This window comes from Vicugna pacos, chromosome 21 (genome assembly GCF_048564905.1).
Source record: "Vicugna pacos chromosome 21, VicPac4, whole genome shotgun sequence".
Classification (NCBI taxonomy): domain Eukaryota; kingdom Metazoa; phylum Chordata; class Mammalia; order Artiodactyla; family Camelidae; genus Vicugna; species Vicugna pacos.
The window spans coordinates 7,943,044-7,964,882 of NC_133007.1; the positions used below are offsets into that span (position 1 = coordinate 7,943,044).

The following is a 21,839-nucleotide window of genomic DNA, read 5'->3' on the forward strand; positions in this document are numbered from 1 at the left end:
TGACTGGCTGACTGGCTAGAAGACACAGTCCTTAATCTTACAGAATTTGTAGACTACTGAGGAAGACATACGTATGTAACACATACCCTATCACAGGGACAGAGAAAAGAATTTACTGGAGTAAATCTTGGGGGAACAAACCAAAGAGGATCACTAGAAGGAATCTGTGAGAGAAGGAAAGGAAGAGAGAACCTGATGACAGAAACAATACCAACATTTAATAGACAGACACAAGAGAACAAGTAAACTGTAAATACAATTAAACTGCAGGCTTCCAGAGAATAAAGAGTATGTATGTCTGGTTCAATGTCGTGTCCCCAGCACCTGGCATGTAACAGATAACCATGTATCTCTAGAAAAAAACAGTGGAATGAATGAAGACAGGAGACTGGGTATGGCCAGAAAGACAGAATAAGAGAGTGACTAGAGAGATTTCTAACTGGTCAACAGTACCCAACGTTTCATGGAGATCAAATAAAATAAGGGCTAAACCAACTGCTGGAGATTAGGGATTTTAATAAAGGTCATTTCAGTGACCTGGTAGAATCAGAAGCAAGATTACAGTGACTGTATAGTGAATGGGAAGATAAAGCAAAAATACGGACTATCCATAGTCAGAGAAAGCAAAACATGAGTGAAAGTCAGAAGGCAAATGGAAAGACTGGCCAGAGACTGGAAGTATGCTTCCTTTGTGAGACAAATGGAAAGAGGTCACAGGCGGTATAGACGTGTAGATGAGTTTACAGTGAAAAGCAGGTAAATCAAAGGTGCTCACACACAACAGCTTTCTGTTTTCTGTGCAACTTTACGAATGGCCAAATGAACCAGTACCCACGTTACCTGGCAAGATGGAGTTAAATACACATAAGACCAGAACACGGGCGCTGAAGGGCTCCTCTTTGATATTCCGAAACAAGGGGCTGCAGAGCCTTTTGAAGATGTAGTACATGTAAAAAAGGCATCCCAAAAACTGAAACATGATAAAGACAATTATAATAATGATGGCTTGACAAGGAAAGATGAAGAGTGATTTCTCCCCTTCAAAAGAAGATACATATGTGACCCAAAAACTAATGTTTACACATATATATTCCATTTAACACTAGTCTGTAAGGTTGCCAAACTGGACTCCTTCAAAGATAGTACGCAAGCCTCATTTCTACCACACCTATTCCCGACCCTTTACCAAATAGCATTTTTGAAAAATCAGACTCTGGAACCTACTTTTCCAGCCACATGAAACCCTTAACAAAAGAACCTATTTCATAAATAGGTATTTGATTAACACAAGATTTTTCAGTAGGAACTTCTGTGGTGTATGATCCCGTTAAGAGGTTAGGGAACTGTCAGACCATACCCCCACAGACATACATCCAAAAATGGAATAAAAAACAGAAAGGGAGGAGGAAATTAACCTAGATGCATAATGAAGTAACCAAATGGAATGACTTTAATTAAAACAAATTCTTTTATTGTAGAAAATTACTTTTGATGTTGGCAAAACAAATACCAGTTACTATACTGAGAATAGTTTACCAAGACTTCAGTAAGAGTTTTAGAGCTCCCACTAGACATGAATTTACCAACACTTTAAATATATTAAATTATTCTTTTTTTAAACATTTTTTATTGATTTATAGTCATTTTTTTACAATGTTGTGTCACAAATTATTCTTACTATATTCAGATCCCCATTTCCCACCAACAAATCTTAGGCAGTTCAAAAAAAAGATTTACCTGTGCAAACTGCATAGCCACATAACCCCATCTTACACTGGGAGTCCTAAAAAGGAAGAAACAAAGTAACTTTTCTAAATAAAGTAAATAAATGAACTTAAAAAAAATCCTCACAATATTTTCCCACACAGAACGTCTTTTTTGACATAGGAAATATCTGTATAATTCTGTCTCAAATTGCTGTAATCAAATCGGATTGCTGGAATCACCATTTGGGGTTTCCCGTGCCAGCAAGAAAGTTAAAACCCATTCGATGTGCTCTGCAGCCCTACAGGAAACGGCCCCCGTCTACCCACCCCGCCTCGCGCCCGCCGCATTCCTGGTGCTCCCCCGTTTCTACTGGCCAGTGCCGTTACCTGGGATAGTTGTCACGGTAGATGAGGGTAGGAGCAAACAAGAAATACAAGTACTGGTTGACGGTAGGTATTGGAACAGTGCCTGGAAAAGGAAAACTACACTTAGACTGGAGGCTCTTCAGCACCTTTCAGCAAAACTGAAAGGGGAAAATAAGCACAGAATAGGGAGGACAAAAAACTAGCTCTCTTAGCTCGTGTTGCTTCTTCCTGATCTCCCCAAATGATGGCTTCTTATTCTTATATTAATCAAATGTTACCAATCCCTCTAAACTAACTCCTGTGACTTAGAGATAACTTCTAGAGTTTGAAGCAACAATTCTAGAAGCTGTAAGCACATGGGGTGTGATGAGTCTATTAACATTCTATAAACATTATGCAAAGTTGCAAGAGTCTAATGAGCAATGTTTTTAAACTGTGGGTACAAAGGTAAAACAGGAATAATCAGGAAATAGAGTCTTCTAAAATCAATACAAATCCTATATATAAATATATATAAATATTTTTCCCCTTCCAACAGGTTGGTTGTTTTTTTTTTCTCAAGTTCTATATATTTAAAATCAAACATAATGTTTACAGAAGGTAATATGCCATCCTAGCAAAAACACCAAAGGTTAAGATACCCTAATGAACAATCCTTTGACTTAATGGAATCACATACTTGAATTCTCCTTGGCTGAATTTAGTACCCGAGGCACATTCTCTCTGACAAATGAATAGGCCTTCATTATCAAACGAATCTACAAAGGAGGAGGGGGAAAGTGAATTTTCTATCACTGTCTTGTCTCCTACAAGAAACTGCAAAACAGCACTAGATTATAATTACATAAAGAACTTCCTAATTTTGTATACACCAACTCAAACCCACTTTTATGGAATAAAGCAAATGAAAAACAAATTCTATAAAGAACATGTTATTACGCGAATTATTTTGCAGCTAACAGCACCATCTATTACAGGTATATTACAAATTAAGAAATTAAAAGCCTGTTCAAAGAAAGTCATTCTTTCCATCAGTCCAACAGAGCATTACAGACAGCCAATGTAAGTTAGAAAATTCTGAAGGACATATAAACAAATCTTTTAGATGGTTCTATGATGGTTATATGACAAAACAATGAATCTGACACTTCAAAAGTGGAGTTTTTAATTACAAAAATACTTAGAATATAGACGGCTTCTACAAAAAGTATTCAAGAACAAAACCTGAATTCATCAAGAAAGGCTCAATATTACTTATTTCAATTACCAAGAACCAGAAAACACTGAAGCTAGAACAAACCTTTAAGCGATGAGATGATCTAGTCTAACACTAATTTTACAGATAATAGCACAAAGAACCAGATATGAAAATTTATCCAATATAACAAAAAATAACATCTTCTACTACCACCACCACCACCTCCTAGCTAACTAAGCATGGCACTGCACTGGGCAACACTCAAAATCTTACCTGTTCAAGTATAATAATGCACCGGGAAGCTGGTGGCAGTGTATATGCTAGCACAACATAAGGTGGTCCAAAACCTAACACTACAGTCTGGAAGACCACAAAAAGGAAGCAATATAAGAGAGAATAGACCACTGGATGAGAACTCCTGTGATACCCTCTGGCCCAGCGTTGAAACAGGAAATAGGGAACTGAAAGTGTACATAAGAACATGGTGCACCATGTCCATGTAACAACGGGAAATTTGCCAAAAGCGTAAGACATGAGATTGAAATCAAGCACCAGCCTGGGGAGAAAAAGCACACAGAAAAAACACAGAAATAAATTTTTAATATGCACTGATTGATCAAATTAAAAACTTTAAGACCCAAACCCCTCAACTTTAGGAAACCCCACAACACTAATACACTATGCTCCTAAGCCTCTGCTCTATAACTTACCTATTTTCTAAGAGCCCTAAGATAATATGGTCCCTGAACACAAGACATCTAAAATAACCTAAAATAATAAGAGTTTGAACTTCTCAAAGATTAGATTCTCACATTAATACATTTTAAGCTCTAAACATTCTATGGCAAAGTTAATATTTAAAATATTCAAATAGCGATCACCGTTACGTAGAAAAGATGATTTTTCAGAAGAAAGTAGTACAATTCAAAAATCCAACAAATTATTATATCATTAGCTCAAATTTTAGTTTACTAATAAAGCACATAATTAAATGTATGATTATCTGTCATTTTATTTGATTTTTATATTAAAAAAATCCCATTTTTCAATGTTAAATTCTAATAAGCTACTTTTTCCAAGAAACAACCTAAAATGCATACCATGGTAGAAACTGGTAAGTCCTATACGCAAAATTCTCTCACTAAGGAAGCTGGAAACCATTAATATGGTGTATTAAAACAGACCATTTTAAAAATAAAACTAATAAACTTTTAACATTTTTCTTAGTTGTACTTTTCAGAAGAGAGAAATCTCACCCTCAAGTCACCTGCTCTGGGATTTTCTGAAGCAACTGTAACCAAATCATCTTTTACCAGAATTTAAATACAGTGAAAACTCCGAATATTCCATGCATCAACTAAGCAAACATCCTTTTTCTTGTCTTACCTTCCTTCATCAATGTAATCTACCACAAGTGTGCTGAGGATGAAGAGAATGAAGAGGGCAATGAACATGTGATATATTGTTCTGATATGGTCCACCTCAAACAGCTCACTGTAAATGTAGTTCAAATAAAAATTAATCAATATTTAATTTTCAAAACACCACGTATTAAAGACTTTAAAGCAGTACAGAAGATCCTTAATCCACTCTCCAAAAACATCTCAAACAGTAATCACAGAATATTACTAATGAATGTCAGTACTCTAATAAATGAATGCGTAAATAAATAAATGATCTACTCAGCATTTCCAAAGAAATATTCATTACCTACTCAAAATGCGCCTTTAATTTTCACTTCACAAATGAGCTTGCCACAATTAATTTATATTGCTTATTTCCCCCCATAAAATCCACACAATCGAGTCCTAAAATTAGCAAATCTGAGAAAACAATTTCGTCTCTAAGCCAGCTAGCCAGAGAAGAGATGAAAAAACTTTATCAAGAAGGCAGCAACACCAGAATTCTCTCAAAGTAGTTTACCTCATTAGAAAACTTTAGTTCTAGCTCTTTGGGTAACCAGTTCTCTGCAGCACAACTTCAAGGAATTTATCAGAAGACCAATAATCATTCTTATCTCTAACTCCTTTGAAACTAGATACAGAACCAGAAGACCAGAAAGAAGGAGCAAGAGATGGCAAATGCACAAAGAGAAATATCAAAACTAAGAATTATATGAATACAGAACAAGGTCATTTAACATTCATAGATTATGCAATGATTCTAACCGTCAGAACAGCTTGAGGGGGGAGGGCATAGCTCAGTGGCAGAGTGAATACCTAGCATGTACAAGGTCCTAGGTCCAATCCCCAGTACAGCCATTAAAAAAATAAATAAGCCTAACTACCTCCCCCCAACAAAAATTTTTTTTAAATTAAAAATAAGTAAAATTTTTAAGAATAGTTTGATTTTTTAAATTCAAACTAACAGTTAATGAAAGCAACCAAAAATACTCACTCTAAGAGAGATCGCCTGATAACAAAAATCTTTCCATGTTCTGGACGCGCTCTCTGATCTCTGGGAAGAATCAAGATGTGAAGACAAAATGTAAGTCAAGCATTACAAGAAATTTAAATCTATGGATAAGACAAGGAATATTACCAACTACAGCTTGTAATATAATTAATTGCCTTCTCACTATGCTCCAGGTCCTGTGTTAAGGGTTTTAAGCATGTTATCTCATCTACTCCTTCTGAACAATGCTGAGGTAGGATGAGCAGCATTCAAAGAGCCCCCATACAACAGTCCCCATGGAAATGCATTCCTGACATCACAGGCATCATGACAACCACTCTTTCTTCTCCTAAACATTCCTAAGGTCATAAACAAGCCTCCAACCATTCCTTTACTCCAGTTCACATAGTGTTACTGATCTAGCCTCCAAACTGCACTGACGTTTACAATGCCCTCCCCTGAGGGCTTCCAACAGTCCCCAAGAGCCTCCTATCTAAAGACTGCCTCCAGTTACTAAAATCTCACATTTTAACATCTAACATTATCAATTTCTTTATGGCTTTCTGCAGTACTACTAGCCCTTCTGCTGACTATTCTGGTCAAAACTGTCCTTCAGAACAGGAGAGATGCTCTGGATGACTGGCCAGTTAAAAAAAACATAATACTAATTGCACTGTATTTTCTTGCAAGTATTGTATAGGGTACAACAGAGAGGCGGTTTAATGATACAGTGAAGAGCACACGCTCTGGAGCCAGACTGTGGGTTCAAATCCCCACAGTGTCATCTTGGGCAACATATAACTGCTCTGTGCTTCAGTCTCCTGACCTATAATATGTAGACAGCTATAGGGTCCGCCTCCCTGGGACATTGTTTAAATGTAAAGCACTTAACAAGTGTTGGCTGTTGTAAGTCAGCAAGGTCATAAATGTGGTATGCATTTGTTATAATCCACTTATTAAGATGAAAAATCCAATCTTCAAGTGTTTAAAATAATATGCCGAAGGCAACACACAGCTAATAAAATGTGGAGCTCAGGTGTGAATCCAGGCATTTTTAGTGCAGTCCACTTTCTGACCACAGATGCGTGCATTAAAAGGAACTAACACTCATACTTACTTAGCTCTGTGGTGGTTCTCTCCAAGAACAGAAAAGGATGTCAGAGAACAACCTCCATTGTCTAATGACGTAGATTTTTCAATGAGATTGGTCACAAAATCATCAAAGTGATTGCCAACTTCCTTCATAAAAAATGGCTTCAATTCCTAGAATTTTCAAACAAATAAAGGAAAACATGAGGCGCTAACTAGCTTATGGAGTATTAACATTTTTCTAAAGGGGTCTCTTCAACAGAGTTGGACCAAAAGGAATCCATGTTAAGTGAGTTCACAGGAATAAAAACAGAAAAGTGATTTCTGTAACTGACCTGTAGTTTCAGAAATGGCTACTGAAAAAGCAGCATGATGAGTTATGTCTTTTAAAAAATTTAAACTCTTTTAAGCATAAATCAAAGTCATCACCTACAAAATGAACTCCTACAAATGATATACAAAAACAAAATAACAAAAATACTAAAAATGACAGCTCTATTTTTACCTCCTCAAATTTTTATCTGGAAAACGACAAAAAGTAAAAATCAATAATAGGTCAGCATTATATAACTTTAAGTATCCTTTCTTCTTAAGCAACCTCTTTAGCCCCAAGTACCCAATGTTTATATTTTAAATCATGCCATTTCTGTACAATACCAACATTTATACAATAATGTTTATTCCTACTTCCATAACTATATATTTACCTAGCCATAACATACATACTTTAATAACATAAAACTGTTATACAGTTTGGTCTCAGGCTATTTTTAACATCTTAAGACTTACATAATTTTTGAAAAGTATGAAGCAAAAAAGTACTTCTTCAAATGATAGTAGACCACCTACTGTGGGTGCCTAACTCCTTTGAAACTAGATACAGAACCAGAAGACCAGAAAGAAGGAAATTGTAAATGGTATTTCTACATTGGCAAGATTCATCTATGCAAAGGAAAACAAAGTGTTACTTGCTACTTATTAGTTACTTACTAATTCTTCAAGAAAAAAAAATGCTCTTTCTTCTAATGAAATTATTCAAGTTGAACCTAAAAACAACACACAGTAGACTACCTAGGTGTCACCTGAGCAATAAAACCATCAATGAAAAGACTCAAAGAACACAGAAAAGTTCAGCAAACAAAGAAAGCAAGGATGAGACGATTGGAAATGTCTTTCTTGAGCTGAGAGTTGAGCTGAAACCTCGAAGGACCACCAAGCAGGACTTTAAGTAAAAAGCGCCAGGAGGAGACAATATGATGAAAAGCAGAGACAGGAAGCGATCAGCCAAAACAGAAAACGCAAAAGATGTAGGTCAGTTTTAAGGGCAAAATATAAAGGTTCTGTGGTCCCTAAAAGAATAAAGAGTTTTTATATTATTTGTACATATTAAAGCCATCTAACAGTTTGCCATTTTAGTTCCTTTCACTTGTTTCAATTATACATTGAGCTTCCTTTTGCAATTTCTCAACAGGCATGATGCTTCCCCAAACAAAAGCAAAACAACTTCCTCTCCTCCGGAAAAGGGTTCTTTTCTCATTGAGTTCTAGGGTTGGACTGCTTAACAAATAAAGGCTTCTTTCCAGCTACGAAAAATGTTCCATGTAGAAATGTCACCCGGAAAACTGGGTTCACCTCTTGGTGGGTATTGAGCCGTCACGCCAAAGAGCGGGAGAAAGAAGGATTTATGACTCACAGCAAGTAAGGAGAACACAGGGGGCCTTTCCCGAAGCCTTGTCTCCCAGAACAGCAAAACCAGGGAGGTTTAACCTAAGGGTACGTGCATATTCATGAAGGGGCTTGAGCAGAGGAGAATTCAGCATAGAATTGAGGCCACAGTCCATAGAGTCCACGCTTTCCTTGACTGAAGTTATGAGAGTCCGCACCGTCCTTCCATCCTCCACTTGGGTGGAGGCCTGGGTGGCCTTAGTTCTTGCAGAACTCAAAGATGGGTATCGGATTGTTAAGTATATCCATTGAGGACTCTGTTTTATCCCTTAACTATTGCTTCTTGACTGCTTTTCCTTTGTTTCTGCATTCCCCCACTTCCCTTAAGATCTTTAATTACTGAGACTTGTTCAAGGGTAAGCCTTTTGGCCAGGCTTAGATCCCAAAATGGCTAAGGCCAAAAATGGCTTCTTAGAGAAGAAAGCCATGCCTGGTTCTCTTTCTCCCAGGACCCGGAACAGAGCAGGACTCTGCAGGGCCCTCCCTGGTACAAATCCTTTCTGTGTGCCCCATTACTTGTTTGTAGGAAATAGGCTTCATTTAGCCTCCCTGACTTTCCTTGACTTCCAGAGGGCAGATTCAAACACTTGCTTATCAGCAAAGGGAGAGAATGCAGAAACAAGGGAGGAACAGACAAGAAATAATCCTGCAGCCTCGAGGCAGGGTCCTGGTTCCTCCTCAAGGGATATACCTAACGATATCTTTGAGTTCTTTTGCATGAACTAAGGCCCCACCCAGGTGAAGGATGGTGACTTCAGGCTGAGCCCAAGATTCCTGGAACAACCACCCTGTTACCTCACCACCAACTAATCCAAAGGAAGTCACACCCCCTGCAGCCCTCACCCCAGATGTTGCCTATTCAAAACTTCTCCCAAGAACCATCAGAGGTGGGGCTTTGTAAGCATGAGCCACCTGCTCTTGTTGCTTGTCCCTGCAATAGATCTATCTGTCTCTGCTCAAACTCCAAAATTTCTGATTGTCTGGCCTCCCTGTGCATCAAGCACATGAACTTCTGTGCAGTGACAGACCCCCTACAGAAATATACTAAGAAGAAGAGAAGGGAAAGCATTCATTCCACTAAGTGCCAGGTACAGTTCTGGGCACTGCTGCTGTAGGTGCTGGAGACAACAAACAAAACCTAGCCCTGTCCCCATAGAACTTAAAACTTCAGTGGGGATGAACAGGATATACAGGGGGCCAGACAGTGTCATGGAAAGAAATAAAGCAAAGGGACCAGCAGGAAGTGGGGGTATTTTCATAGAGAGGTCATGGAAAGCCTCAAAGATAAAATGACATCTGCGAAGGTCTGAAGTTAGTCACTATCCCTGGAAAAAGTACCAGGAAGAAAGAAGCGTAGTGTAAAAGCCCTGTGGCAGGAACACCTGTGGCATATGTGAGAAACAGCACGGAATATGGCATTCCAGCTGAAGCAGAAGAGGGCTAAGAGGTGAGGTCAGAAAAGGAGGCAGGAAGGGGGCTAAACCATGCAATAAGGTCTTAACATTTTGCCCCCTATTCATATTGTTACGCAGAAAGGGGGACTGAAAGTTACCTTGGTTCTTAGTCACCTAAAAAAATGAACTTTTAACGAGAGACAGAAAGCATGATATAAACAAGACTGTATTGGTAAAGAGGTAGTAAAATATAACACACTCCTGAGAATTGGGGAGCGGGTCAATCCAAGAGAGGAAAATTGGGGCCACTCCTTTGTTTCTCCTGTCTTATACCCTGGCTTAGGGGCGTTTTTTTGTGATTGATTGATTGATTGATGGCTCAGTTCCTTGTGCTCAGGCTTGACCATCCCTTTTGGGCAGGTTCTTACCCATGAAGGGCACAGAGAAACCTATGGGAGGAGGCTCAAATTGCAATGTTAATTACATTACAATGAGCATGGGGTCAAGTTAAGCCAGGTCCTTCTATTGTGCAGCTGCAGCGTTGGATCCTAGCTGGCTTCTTTGCTGGCCCTCATTTAGAAAAAATAAAAGTTTTCAGAGCCCCTTATCCTGAGCACAGGTGTACTGTTATTTTCTGAGTTGCTCCTTTCCCCTTCCTTTTTTCCCCATACTCCAACAACAGCATCAGGGCATTTATTTTATTGTCCCGAAAGCAAGTTCACTTGCCAAAGGACAGTGAGACCCAAAAAAACCAAAACATCGGAGTTTGGAGCTGAGACAGGTTTACTGCAGGGCCAAACAAAGAGAACAGGTGGCTTGTGCTCAAAAACCTGAACTCTCCAATGGTTTTTGGAGAGAAGCTTTTAATTGGCATTTGGGGTGAGGGCTGCAGGGTGTGTGACCTTCCTCTGATTGGCTGGTCATGAGGTAACAGGGCGGTGTTCTAGGAATCTGGTGCTCAGCCTGAAGCCACACCGTCCTTCACCTGGGTGGGGCCCTTAGTTCCTGAAAAAGAACTCTCTTCCCTAATTAGCTACTGTTTGAATCTGCCTTTTGGAACTCAGCCAAGGTGAAGGAGGCTGAATGAAGCCCATTTTCAACAAACAAAAAACAGGGGACACGGAAAGGCTTTTGTGCCCATGAGGGCCCCACAGGGTCCTGCTCTGTTTCCTTATGGCAAGATGAGAAAAATGTAAACATAAAACTTTTCTTTGCCCATTTGAGCCTCCTCCCTCTTCTATAGTGTGTATTGTGCATCTATCTGCATTAACCAGACCTTCTCAATCTCATCAAGGGTCACAATTTCTTAGAAGATAATCTTCCTTCTTATTCTTGTAAGGAGCCCCAGTGACCTTTGCCCCACTACTTGCTTTGCAGATGTAGACCTGCAAACTGTCAATCATGTGTCGTTTATTGTACGGCTATCTGTCCCAAAAACCTACAGAACTGTGCTTTGACCTCTAACGGCTGGAACAGTTCCTGGAGCTTTCTGAGTCTGTTCCTGGGTTATAATCCTCAATTTGGCTCAAATAAAAATTTTCCATGTCTTTTTCAGATGGACTGATTAATTTTTTTTCATCGACAATGCCCTTCTCCTCTTTCTCTGAGGAATTAAAGTTGATGGAAGCTGCTGCCACTGGGACATAAGGAAGAATTCTACTGTGAACACTATTAAGTTTCCTTAGCCGCCTCCTCTCAAGTATCCAAGTACTGACGAAAATAAATAATGAAAATGACTGCTTATTCCTGACATCCCCTTTGTAAGAGGGCATACATCAAACTATAGCACAAGCGCTCCACTCCTGCCTTCTTCTGAGTTGTTCTGTAATGTGAAAGTGGCATTAATTAGAACTTCAAAATGTGATCACAATAAACCTGAAAAACGTCTAATACCAGTAACCTGAAAAGAAGGTTGGAGGTTATAGGCTTCTAATTCGCTTATCTTCTCAGTCTCATCTCTATGAATATTAATTCCACCCATGGACAATGACTGTCCCAGCACAACAACAGACAGACAGAGGGATGACAGATGGAAGGAGGCAGGCAATTAACTAGAAACTAGAAAAGCATGGTGCTTAGATAATCTATGAAACAGAATCACTCTATTTTAGGGCTCAAAGAACCCCAATTTTAAATAGGCAGCTCAACAGGACAACTTGTAAGATTCTAAGAATGGGGAACAAGAACTCTGAAGCGAAAATGCTGTGGTTGGAACACAGTGAAGTCACATACACACGAGGGATCAAAGGGGCTAGATCCCGACAGGTCTTTAAGCCATTTCAGGAATTTTTCATTTTATTCTAAGGGCAATGGGAAACCCATAACCTTATAAGCACAAGGCTTATAAACATATTCAGATTTTCACTTTAGAAAGATCATGCTTCTAAAAAGGCTTCCAAACAAGAGGTTAATTTGGACTGAGTCCTATAATGAGAAAAGAGCCGGGTCATTTGTAACCCCTTCAAAGGCACATAGGCACAAAAAAATTAAAAAGCAGGCTGAAAGAAACACAAAGCAAAAAATGTATACTCTGAGTACAGAGTATAAAAAATTATACTCTGACTCTACCAAGATAATATTGCTAGTCCATGGATCACTTGTTGATTCATTGCCTGGCTTTGCACAGAGAAACTTTCAACCTCACAGTGACATGGAACCAGAAATCTGACCTTATTGGGCAAAGCAGGTAACACAATAGAATAAGTAATACAGTGTTGAAACTAAATTGACCCCTCAAGAGAAGTTTCTCATAAGAATTCACCCTCAAGTTACTGCATCTTACTCAAGTGGAAGGAAAGGGGGCAGGGAACAACCACCGAAGGAGTGACACAGCCATTGAGGACAGGATCAACTGGTCAGAACCAAGATGGTGGAAGATGCAACTTCCTGTAGACCTTGAGCCTCATGGCACACCCACAGGCACCATGACAGTTCCCAGGCTGATCATCAAAGGTCAAAAAGTGGGGTGGGGGTGTCTCCTGGAAATCTTCACCCCTTCCCCAAAGTAGCTAGAATAATCTTCCTACTCATTAGCATATGAAATTGCCAAACCCATAAAACCTAACAAGTCTGCACCTCGTGGTCGCTCTCACTCTGTCATGCTCACCTTCTGAGATGGCCCGCACTCTGTCTATCAAGTGTGTATCTACTTTTACTTTATAAACTAAACACCCTACACCTCTCAGCTTCTCTCACCCTCACCTTTCTGAGATGGCCCACATTCTGCCTACGGAGTGTGCATCTCCTAAGCCGTTTTCCCTCGTGAGTGAAGCAGACCCCACTCTGCCCGTGGAGTGTGTATCTCTCCAAATAAACTTGCTTTCTCTTTACCATGCCTTGCTCTTGAATTCTTTCCTGCACGAGGCAAGAACTTGTTCTCCCCCAATGTAATCTTTTTCCTTCATGGAGCTGAATACAATTTAATATTCTGTATTTCTATTTTTTGGTGTCTTAATGTCTGCCTCCCCCACCTGACTTTAAAACCGTGCCCTTTTGCTAACCACTGTACATCAAACTTTCAATAAAGCAAGTGCCAAGACTATAGGTATGAAATATACTTCCAAACAGCTTTTGAAACCAACTCCTGGCACCAGAACTCCCACTTATACCACTCTTGGCTTTATTCAATGTCTATTATAAAGAAAAAGGAGTTATCTAAAAAAACTACCTAGCCCTCATTTCTTTCTGGAAGCTATGAAGGGAAAGGGACTAAAAATCACTATTGTTGTTAGGTTTGTAATGGCTATCATTTATTGAATGACTGTTTTATGCTAGAAACTCTGTCAGGTGCTTTTATACATCACTTCTAGTCTTAAACAATCTTTGGTGTAGGCAATACAACTCTTATTTTATAAATGAGAGATCTAAGCTTGAACAAGTCCAGTGATGGGACTTACCCAAGGTCACATCTTGTAAGCTGTAGATCCAGGATCAGAACTCCAATCTGACTTCAGAGTTCTCGTTACACTACACTGCTTTCCACTGTACTTTATCTGAAATATTTCTATGTGATTAGCATCATAAGCCAAAAGAGTAAAACCTAAAAAAAGGTCAATGATGTAACATACATGTAGCCTGAAAATGGAAGGTCATCTAATAAAAAGTAAGGTGTTGTTTAGCTTAGTTCTGTTACAAAAGTTTCATTTGAAGGCATCAATGCAGAAGAGGTTTACAGTCCTAAATAGTGTACTGTAATAAACTCCTCCTCCAGAGTCAAAAGTAAGTCTTGAGCATAACTATTACATAATCCTTAATACAGGAAGCCAAAGGTTCAAGTTAAACTTGCAGCTAATGAAATTAGAGCTCTGAATTACAATCCCTTTTTATTTAAAATTCCTCCTAGACTATTTCCCAATTTAAATTAAACTACATGATCCTTGATATCACATTGGGGGTTTTTTCAGGATTTTTTAAAAATTTTGTATTTTTTATTTCTTTTTTCCCCCTTAACGGAGGCAATGGGGACTGAACCCAGGACCTCCCGTACACCAAGCACACACTCCATCATTGAGCTATACCTTTTACCTCCTCTTCTTGAGATTATATTGTTATCAGCCTAAACTGAGCTGAAACACATTTATTTAATCTACTTAGCTCCCTCATCTTAACTATTCAAATGGTATATTTTACTGCTTCTCATCATCACTGCCTACCTCCTTCACTTCTTTACTAGCCACTGTTAAATGCTGGAAAACCAGAAAGGAGTAAAAATACACTCCTAGTAGTTAACAAATGATATATCCATACAAATGACTATCATGAAGTCATTTTTAAAATCACATTTTCAAATACTATTTTTTTAAAACCCCACAAGATGTTCAGAAAAATATACAAACTGAATATATCAACTGATGCTGACTTTCCTGATGTATCCATGACACACATACCTACCTGCATGTGTCTACATGGGTCTGTGTGTGTGATGGAGGAAGGAAAACAAATTACTGGGAGGAAATAAACCAAAATGTTACCTCCAAGTGGTATGCATATGGGTGGTGACTGTTTCCTTTTTACATTTTTTTCTCTCTTATAAATTTTCTGCAACAAGCCTACACTACTTATATAATCAAAAAAACTTTACATAAGAAAATACATTCCTCCTCTTCTTAAAGCAAACTCATATGGTAGCACAACATTAGAACAAAATCTTAAACCTTGTGCATATTTTTTTAAGTATGTATTTTATCTAAGATGCCAATGAGCTTTTGCCTGGTGCTAAGAAAAAGACTGTCAAGTGAATTATACTACACAGCACAGTGTTTTCTTGTTTCCAGAGAGATTAAAATATTAGAAGAGAAAATAATTCTCAATCAATGATACGCAGAATATTACCACTGACTAGTTTTGATGTTTTGGATTCTCATTAACTGCGAAATAGAGAGTACCCATCACTGTCAAGTCTTCAACAGAGCACTAAAATCCTGTAATTTCTTATCACAAATATGAACTTGCACTGACATCACCTTACAGGTTTCAAAGACCATTTTTAAGGTATCTAGTTCAGTTGCTGTTCCTCTTGCTTATCCATTTTATACACAGTGTTCATGAGGACAGAAAGCACTTCATCAAAATCCCAGCACCTAGCACAGTGCCTGACAAAGGAAGCAATCAGTAGGTGTTCATGGAACTAAATGACTGAAATTCCTAAGGGGCAATATTATACTGCAGATACATTTCTTCACTTTGTAAATTAGGGATGAAAACATAAAGAACCATGAACTGACTTTGCCAAGGTTCATTAAAGCAGACTAGAGACTGATACATCTATGTATTTAGTAAAACGAGAAAAGGCAGAAAGGCAAACAGGAGAATGCAGTCACACTTACGCAGCCACAAGAAGGTGAGATTTGACCCAGACCAGCAGCAGCAAAGTACAATGGACAGTTGCTGCAGTGGCTGTTAACTGTCAACCTATTATTCTCTAACCTCTTTCTTTGTACTAGAATCCATGATTTTTACCTGGGCACATAACTGCCCAGAATAAATAAATTTCCCAGTTTCCCTTTGCATGTAAGTGTAGTCAGGTAACTGAGTTCTTGCCAGTGAGATACAGGCAGAATTGGTTTGACAAAACCTCCAGAAAATTTCCCTAAAAGATAGCCGGGTATCTGGTCCTTGCCCCCTTTCATTCCCTCCATCAATTCTGCTCCTTGAAACTCAGATGAAATGGCTGGAGCCACGTGGACAATGAGAAAGGTCACAGCCTATGAACAGTGCAGCAAGAAAGTAGAAGAAACCAGGGTCCCTGAAGACCAGAGTCACCCTATCAGCTGTGGAGTTCTCACCTCTGGATCATTTACATGAGAAGAAAATACACTTCTATTTTTTGAAGACATAATTATTTGTGTTTACCTTGTATTACTATTACAGCACAACCTAATCTCAACTGATACACAATAATCAAAGAATTTCTGGGCAGAAAACACCTAGACTTGTCTTCCCAGCAGTCTGCCAATAAAACTGATGGCCACTATCGAAAAACTTCTTTAGTCTACTCCAATAAGTGATAAATTGTGAAGAGACATCGTCGTTTGCAGACATGTGATTTGAGTCTTACTCATTACACAGGTTGCACTTTTAATGGCTGCATAACTACATTAGGTACTGATGTGAAAAAGAACACTAGAATTTCACTAGATGAGAAGCAAGCAAAATATAAATATGTATTTTTAAGAAGCAGAGAGTAATTTTTCTATTTTCACATTAGACCCAACACTCCCTCTATAAAAATGTGTACATTAATAAATTAAGAGTTCTACAAATATTGACAGTAAAGATACCCTCTTTTCTCTTCTCAACATACTCACTTTTCTCTGGAAACTGTCCTCCAAGGTGAGGGCAAGCACCCAGTGCCCAGGCCAGGGCCGCACTGTGTATGGCCTTGCCGTCCTGGACAAAGTTCAATTCTCTCTCTCACACAGATCTCGAACTCTGAGCTTAAAGTGACTGGAAACCTTACTAATTGAAAAGTTCAGAAGCAGCTGAACTCTTGCTATTAAAATCCTTTCCGAAGCCTGAATGTTCAACTTCTGCTACGATTCTATGAGATACATTACTCTTTCAAATACACTTCCTTTTACGCTTAAATAAGGCAAAGTAGGTTTCTATTACTCGCAACCAAAAAACAATATAACGAACACAATGTTAAACAAAGCTAACTGATCTATTAATGTGAGCTGGCTGGAGCCCAGTCATCTGAATCTCCCTAGGGCTGTTCCAAGGTCTTGAAAGTCTTGTTACAACACAACTCTAAGGATTTCAAAAGGTCATGACTCAGAGTTACACAATGTTGTATGATCCCACTAGCACCAGATTCTTTTTTTCAATTAAGTACTTAAAACTTTTTTACTATAGCATTTAGACGTAGACTCGACCTTAGGAGATACAATCAGTTCAAGCCACTAATCAGCTCTCCTTCCTCCTCCTTGCAGATTAAAGAGCTGCTCAGTACTCAACAACCTTCTTCACACCTTTCCTTACTATGAGCTCCTCTGCCTGTATACATACATTTTCACCGTGTTCTTTGTGAACTGCCAGATTTAGCAAATAAAAATATAGGACACACACCCCCACCAAAATACATATTTAGGACATCCAGTTACATGTGAATTTGATAAAGAACTTTTTTAGTCTAAGTGTGTCTCGAATACTACATGATGACTGAAACTATTTGCTGTTTATATGAAATTCACATTTAACTAGGCATACTGTATTTTATCTGACAACTCGAGTTCTGTGGAGCTGAAAGAGTTGCCCAACAAGACCTACAGACTACTTATTCCCTTTACAACAGGAAGTGGCGAATTAGGAGCAAATGTTTAACTCAGCTACACAATGATGACACAGACTGTTAGGGGTGCAGGAGACCTTGGAGACAATAGTCCAGTGTTCTCACTTTCAACATTAGGGGAACAGAATCCAACTGGGTTGGAACATAACACCAAATTACAAGTGACTAGAAATATTTCTGATGTTCATTTGTTTTTAAAATTATTTCTAAAAACCCACAAGAGAAGAGAACAAGTAAATTTCATGACCCTTAACGATATTCACAGAACTGTTGCCTCAATGGTCATTTCATAATAGTAAATGTAGCCAATAAAACAAAACAACAAAATGTAACCAATTAGATATCACTGTTGTAAATGGGATAATTTAGGCAAGTAAGAGTATGTATATAAAGCACCTTGTATAAGGCCTGGCTCATAACAGGACTTTTAAATGTAATTCCCTTTTCACCAGTGACTCTGCTTCCTCAGTCTAGAATATTAAAATATTACAATAGCTTCCCATCTGGCCTCACTGTCTTCAAACTCAACTTTAATATCAGAATAGCATTCCTAATCTCTCTCTCTCATAAACATTCCAATTAATTAATGTTAGCAAGATGTTCAATTTCATTAGATATCAACTTGCCAATTAAAACACTCCTAAGTCAAATCACCTGTAAGTTCACCAAAAGAATTTTGATTATTCATTCATAACACAGCAACGTATAGCAAACACAGAGTACATGCTAAGGGTATAAAATAAGAATTTAGAAGCATAAAGTAGAGAGGACATCATTTCAAGCAGGGGTATTCAGAAACTTCAGAAGCAGCGACATTTGACCAAGAATTTGAAAGACAGACAGCATTGCGACTGGCAAAGGTAGGAAGTTAGAGGAAACTTCAAGTAGAAAAAGCATCATGAACAAAGGCACGAAGGCAGAGAAAAAGTGCTTCACAATCTAGCCCCAATTTTCCAACTGTATTCTTCTTTCTGTCATGCCCCGTCGAGGCACAGATGCCAGTCAAGGGTCATTTCCAAGATACAGTTTAAGTTTCCTACCTCCATACCTCTGTTTAAGCTATGCCTTCCCTCAGTAATGGGTAACAAGTCCTACACAACACAGAGTGATAGATGATACTAGCTACCAATACCAGACAATAATAATACCACATTTCCCTCAGCTTCTGTTCCCTTACTTCATTTCTTTCTCTCTCCTTCAAATCCTCCTGCCTGACCCAAGAATGCAATCATTTTATTCACTGATTAATATACAAAGCAGAGTAGAATGTTCCCTTTAAAAACAAAGTTTCCACTTAAATCCTTGAAACCTTCCCTCCACTCCCCCTCTCCCACTCCCTATCTTTACTTCTCACTCCACATTCTCTTTGGGTTTGTGATGCTGTATTTGAAAAAAAAAAAATCGCCTCCCATCTCAGATTTTTGAACAGGGATGGACTGTCTGTTCACCAATTTGAAGCCTTCCCTCACACAGTAAGGGCTTTGTGTTCTTGCTGGAAGGGGAGAAGGAGCAAGAGAGGAACAGAAGGGGAATCAGAAGATGAACACAAAGTGTCCGGCTCATCTAGAGGAATGAGGGTCAGGAATACTCTAGGGAGCCATAAAACAAAATTTCTTTACTGCAGTCACTAAGTTTGCAAGAATGAATTCTTAAAAACAGCACATATGCTTATATACATATAATAGTCTTTTGTTAGCCAAAATTATAAATTATCTCTCAGAGTTGGCAAGTTACCAAATAATCAAGTCTTCAATATGTCTCTTTTTCATAAACTGAAGTACAGTCAGTTACAATGTGTCAATCTCTGGTGTACAGCATAATGTCCCGGTCATACATATACATGCATATATTCATTTTTATATTTCTTTTCATTAAAGGTTATTACAAGACATTGAATATAGCTCCCTGTGCTATATACCAGAGATTTGTTTTTTACTAGACAATCTCTTATAATGCAACAAGTTACTAACTGGAAAAGACATTCATTCACCAGAAATGACCTTGATCACTGTAGTTTTATTTAAAGGCTTACACAGGTAACCCCATGGAATCTGGAAGAATAAACAAACAAAATGTAACGCACTACTAACTAGGAGTCCGGACTCATATTATCATGCAAAGTAAATATACCTTTTGAATACCACTATATAAAGCGATGTAGAGCGGTTACTCTGTAGAAATCAGATCTATACCTACAGGATGAAAGGGGGAGGGATGTAGATGTCTCAGTGTTAAGCAAACAGGTACTTGCACTAAAATTTCTAGTAACAGCATCCTTGCTGACTCAGAAAGTGCTGGATCTCCAGCAAATGACACCAAAGTGAAAACATTATACCCCAGGACTGAGAAATAACTGAAGAACTAGCTTTCATAATTACAAAGACACCAATCCTGCATATATTGTCTTATGAAATAGGATTATAAAAATATCTAAAAATTTAAGATATTCTAATATAAATGCAGATATGCATGCATGCACACATAACTAAATTAATAAATAAAAACAGGGCTATTTCTTCTACGTCATTGGATGTTTATATATTCAAGTCGGCCAATCAATTTTGGAAGTAACCTTATTGAGGAAAAAAGGCAGCTGCCTCGGATTTGAAGTCAACTTACATTCAGGCACACACAGTATTAGATTATAATAATAATTTTAAAATTATTCACTGTTCTCCAGAATTTCCTGAGGGCACTACTGAATTCTAACTTGTCAAACTGTTTGCCTTACTTGAAATGATTTCATGCTGTTGTTTCCGAGTTGGTATTTCTTCTACATCCCAACAGGGAATCCACTTCTGGATTCAGATTCAATGTTTATTGGAAGCCTATTATTTACATGAACCATGATACTTTAATAAAGCACCTACAGAGGCATCCATACACACATTCAACTGTATCATGTCACTAAAATATGAGTTTTGCTGGTAAAAGCCAGAAAACGACACTGATGGATGGGACAGGAGAGAAAAGGCAATCTGCTTCTAACGTAGACTGACAAGGTGGCAGATTTTATTTTCCTGTTTCACAGTAGAATAATCATGTCACCTGATAAGAAAGGTAAGTAATTCTTTATGCAATTTAGCATTAAAATTTTTACTGAACAAAACTCTTTACCTCAAAACTCTACATTTTTATTTTTAGAAGAGGGAGTTACTGACCTCTGCCTCTGCTGTCAGTTGTATCTTCTTCGCTATCAACTGTTTTAAGTCATTCCGACCTAAGGAAAGAAAAAGAAAAAAAAAAGGTAACTTTTAAGTTGATGGAGAAAGCTACCTGTCAGCATGATTTAAATCATGAGTTGAAAAACAAGCAAAAAAAGACAACGGTATAAACTATGTACAACTGCAAAACACGACACAGCTCTCAATAATGAGGCACGAGCAACATAAACAGAAGAAAATGTACACATAAAAATGCTAAGTTAAAAAAAAAACTACTATTTGTACACACAGTAATTACAACTATGTTAATCACTGATGCTGTAAGATTCAATTCTGACAGTACAGGAAATGAGATTCTTGGAATGGATCCTGCAATTATGACTAGTGAAATGTACAAGCAACAACAGAAAAATCAGATACATTGGACTTCCTCAAAGTTTTAAAAACAAACTTCTTTGCTGCAAAGGACACCATCAAGAAAGTAAAAAGACCACCCATAAAATAGGAAAAAACATTTTTAAATCTGATCAGAAACTTGCATCCAGAATATGTAAAGAACTCTTACAACTCAATAATAAAGACAAATAAGCCAATTTAAGTATCTGAACAGACAGATCTCCAAAGAAGATATACAAATGGTCAATATCATATGAAAAGATGCCCAACATCACTAGCCATCAAGGAAATGCAAATTAAAACCACAATGAAATCACCTCACACCTACTAGGAAGGCTATAATCACAAACAAGTAAGTGTTGGCCACTGCACACCTTAAGCTTATACAATATTATGGGTCAATTATCTCAATAAAGCTGGGAAAGAGTGCTGTACAAGCAAGAAACTTTGAAAAGATTGCTATTTCAGGAACTGGATGTGACAGCTTTTCTGTAATACAATTAGAGAAATGTTTGTAAACACTTGCAACAATGACATTTATAAGAGTGGTACCTGCTTGGTACAAATAAAACAGTTTTTTAAGTAGGCGGGGAAAAGTGTTGACCAGAACACAGAGAA

General features: G+C 38.1%; 1 protein-coding gene across 2 annotated transcripts in view; it reads right to left on the reverse strand.

The window, feature by feature from the left end:
* The window catches only part of SOAT1 (sterol O-acyltransferase 1), a 60,644-nt gene that overhangs the window by 10,181 nt on the left and 28,624 nt on the right, over nt 1–21,839 (reverse strand). For both annotated transcript variants that reach the window (XR_012062687.1, XM_072946037.1), the window contains exons 3-11: nt 20,823–20,881; nt 6,782–6,927; nt 5,668–5,727; nt 4,657–4,764; nt 3,544–3,826; nt 2,752–2,830; nt 2,094–2,175; nt 1,738–1,783; nt 841–970 (exon numbers count right to left, since the gene is read on the reverse strand). Coding sequence is in view for 1 of the 2 variants with exons in the window: in XM_072946037.1 (XP_072802138.1) it covers nt 841–970; nt 1,738–1,783; nt 2,094–2,175; nt 2,752–2,830; nt 3,544–3,826; nt 4,657–4,764; nt 5,668–5,727; nt 6,782–6,927; nt 20,823–20,881 (993 nt within the window). In the remaining variant the exon portion in view is untranslated. The remainder of the gene's footprint in view (nt 1–840; nt 971–1,737; nt 1,784–2,093; nt 2,176–2,751; nt 2,831–3,543; nt 3,827–4,656; nt 4,765–5,667; nt 5,728–6,781; nt 6,928–20,822; nt 20,882–21,839) is intronic.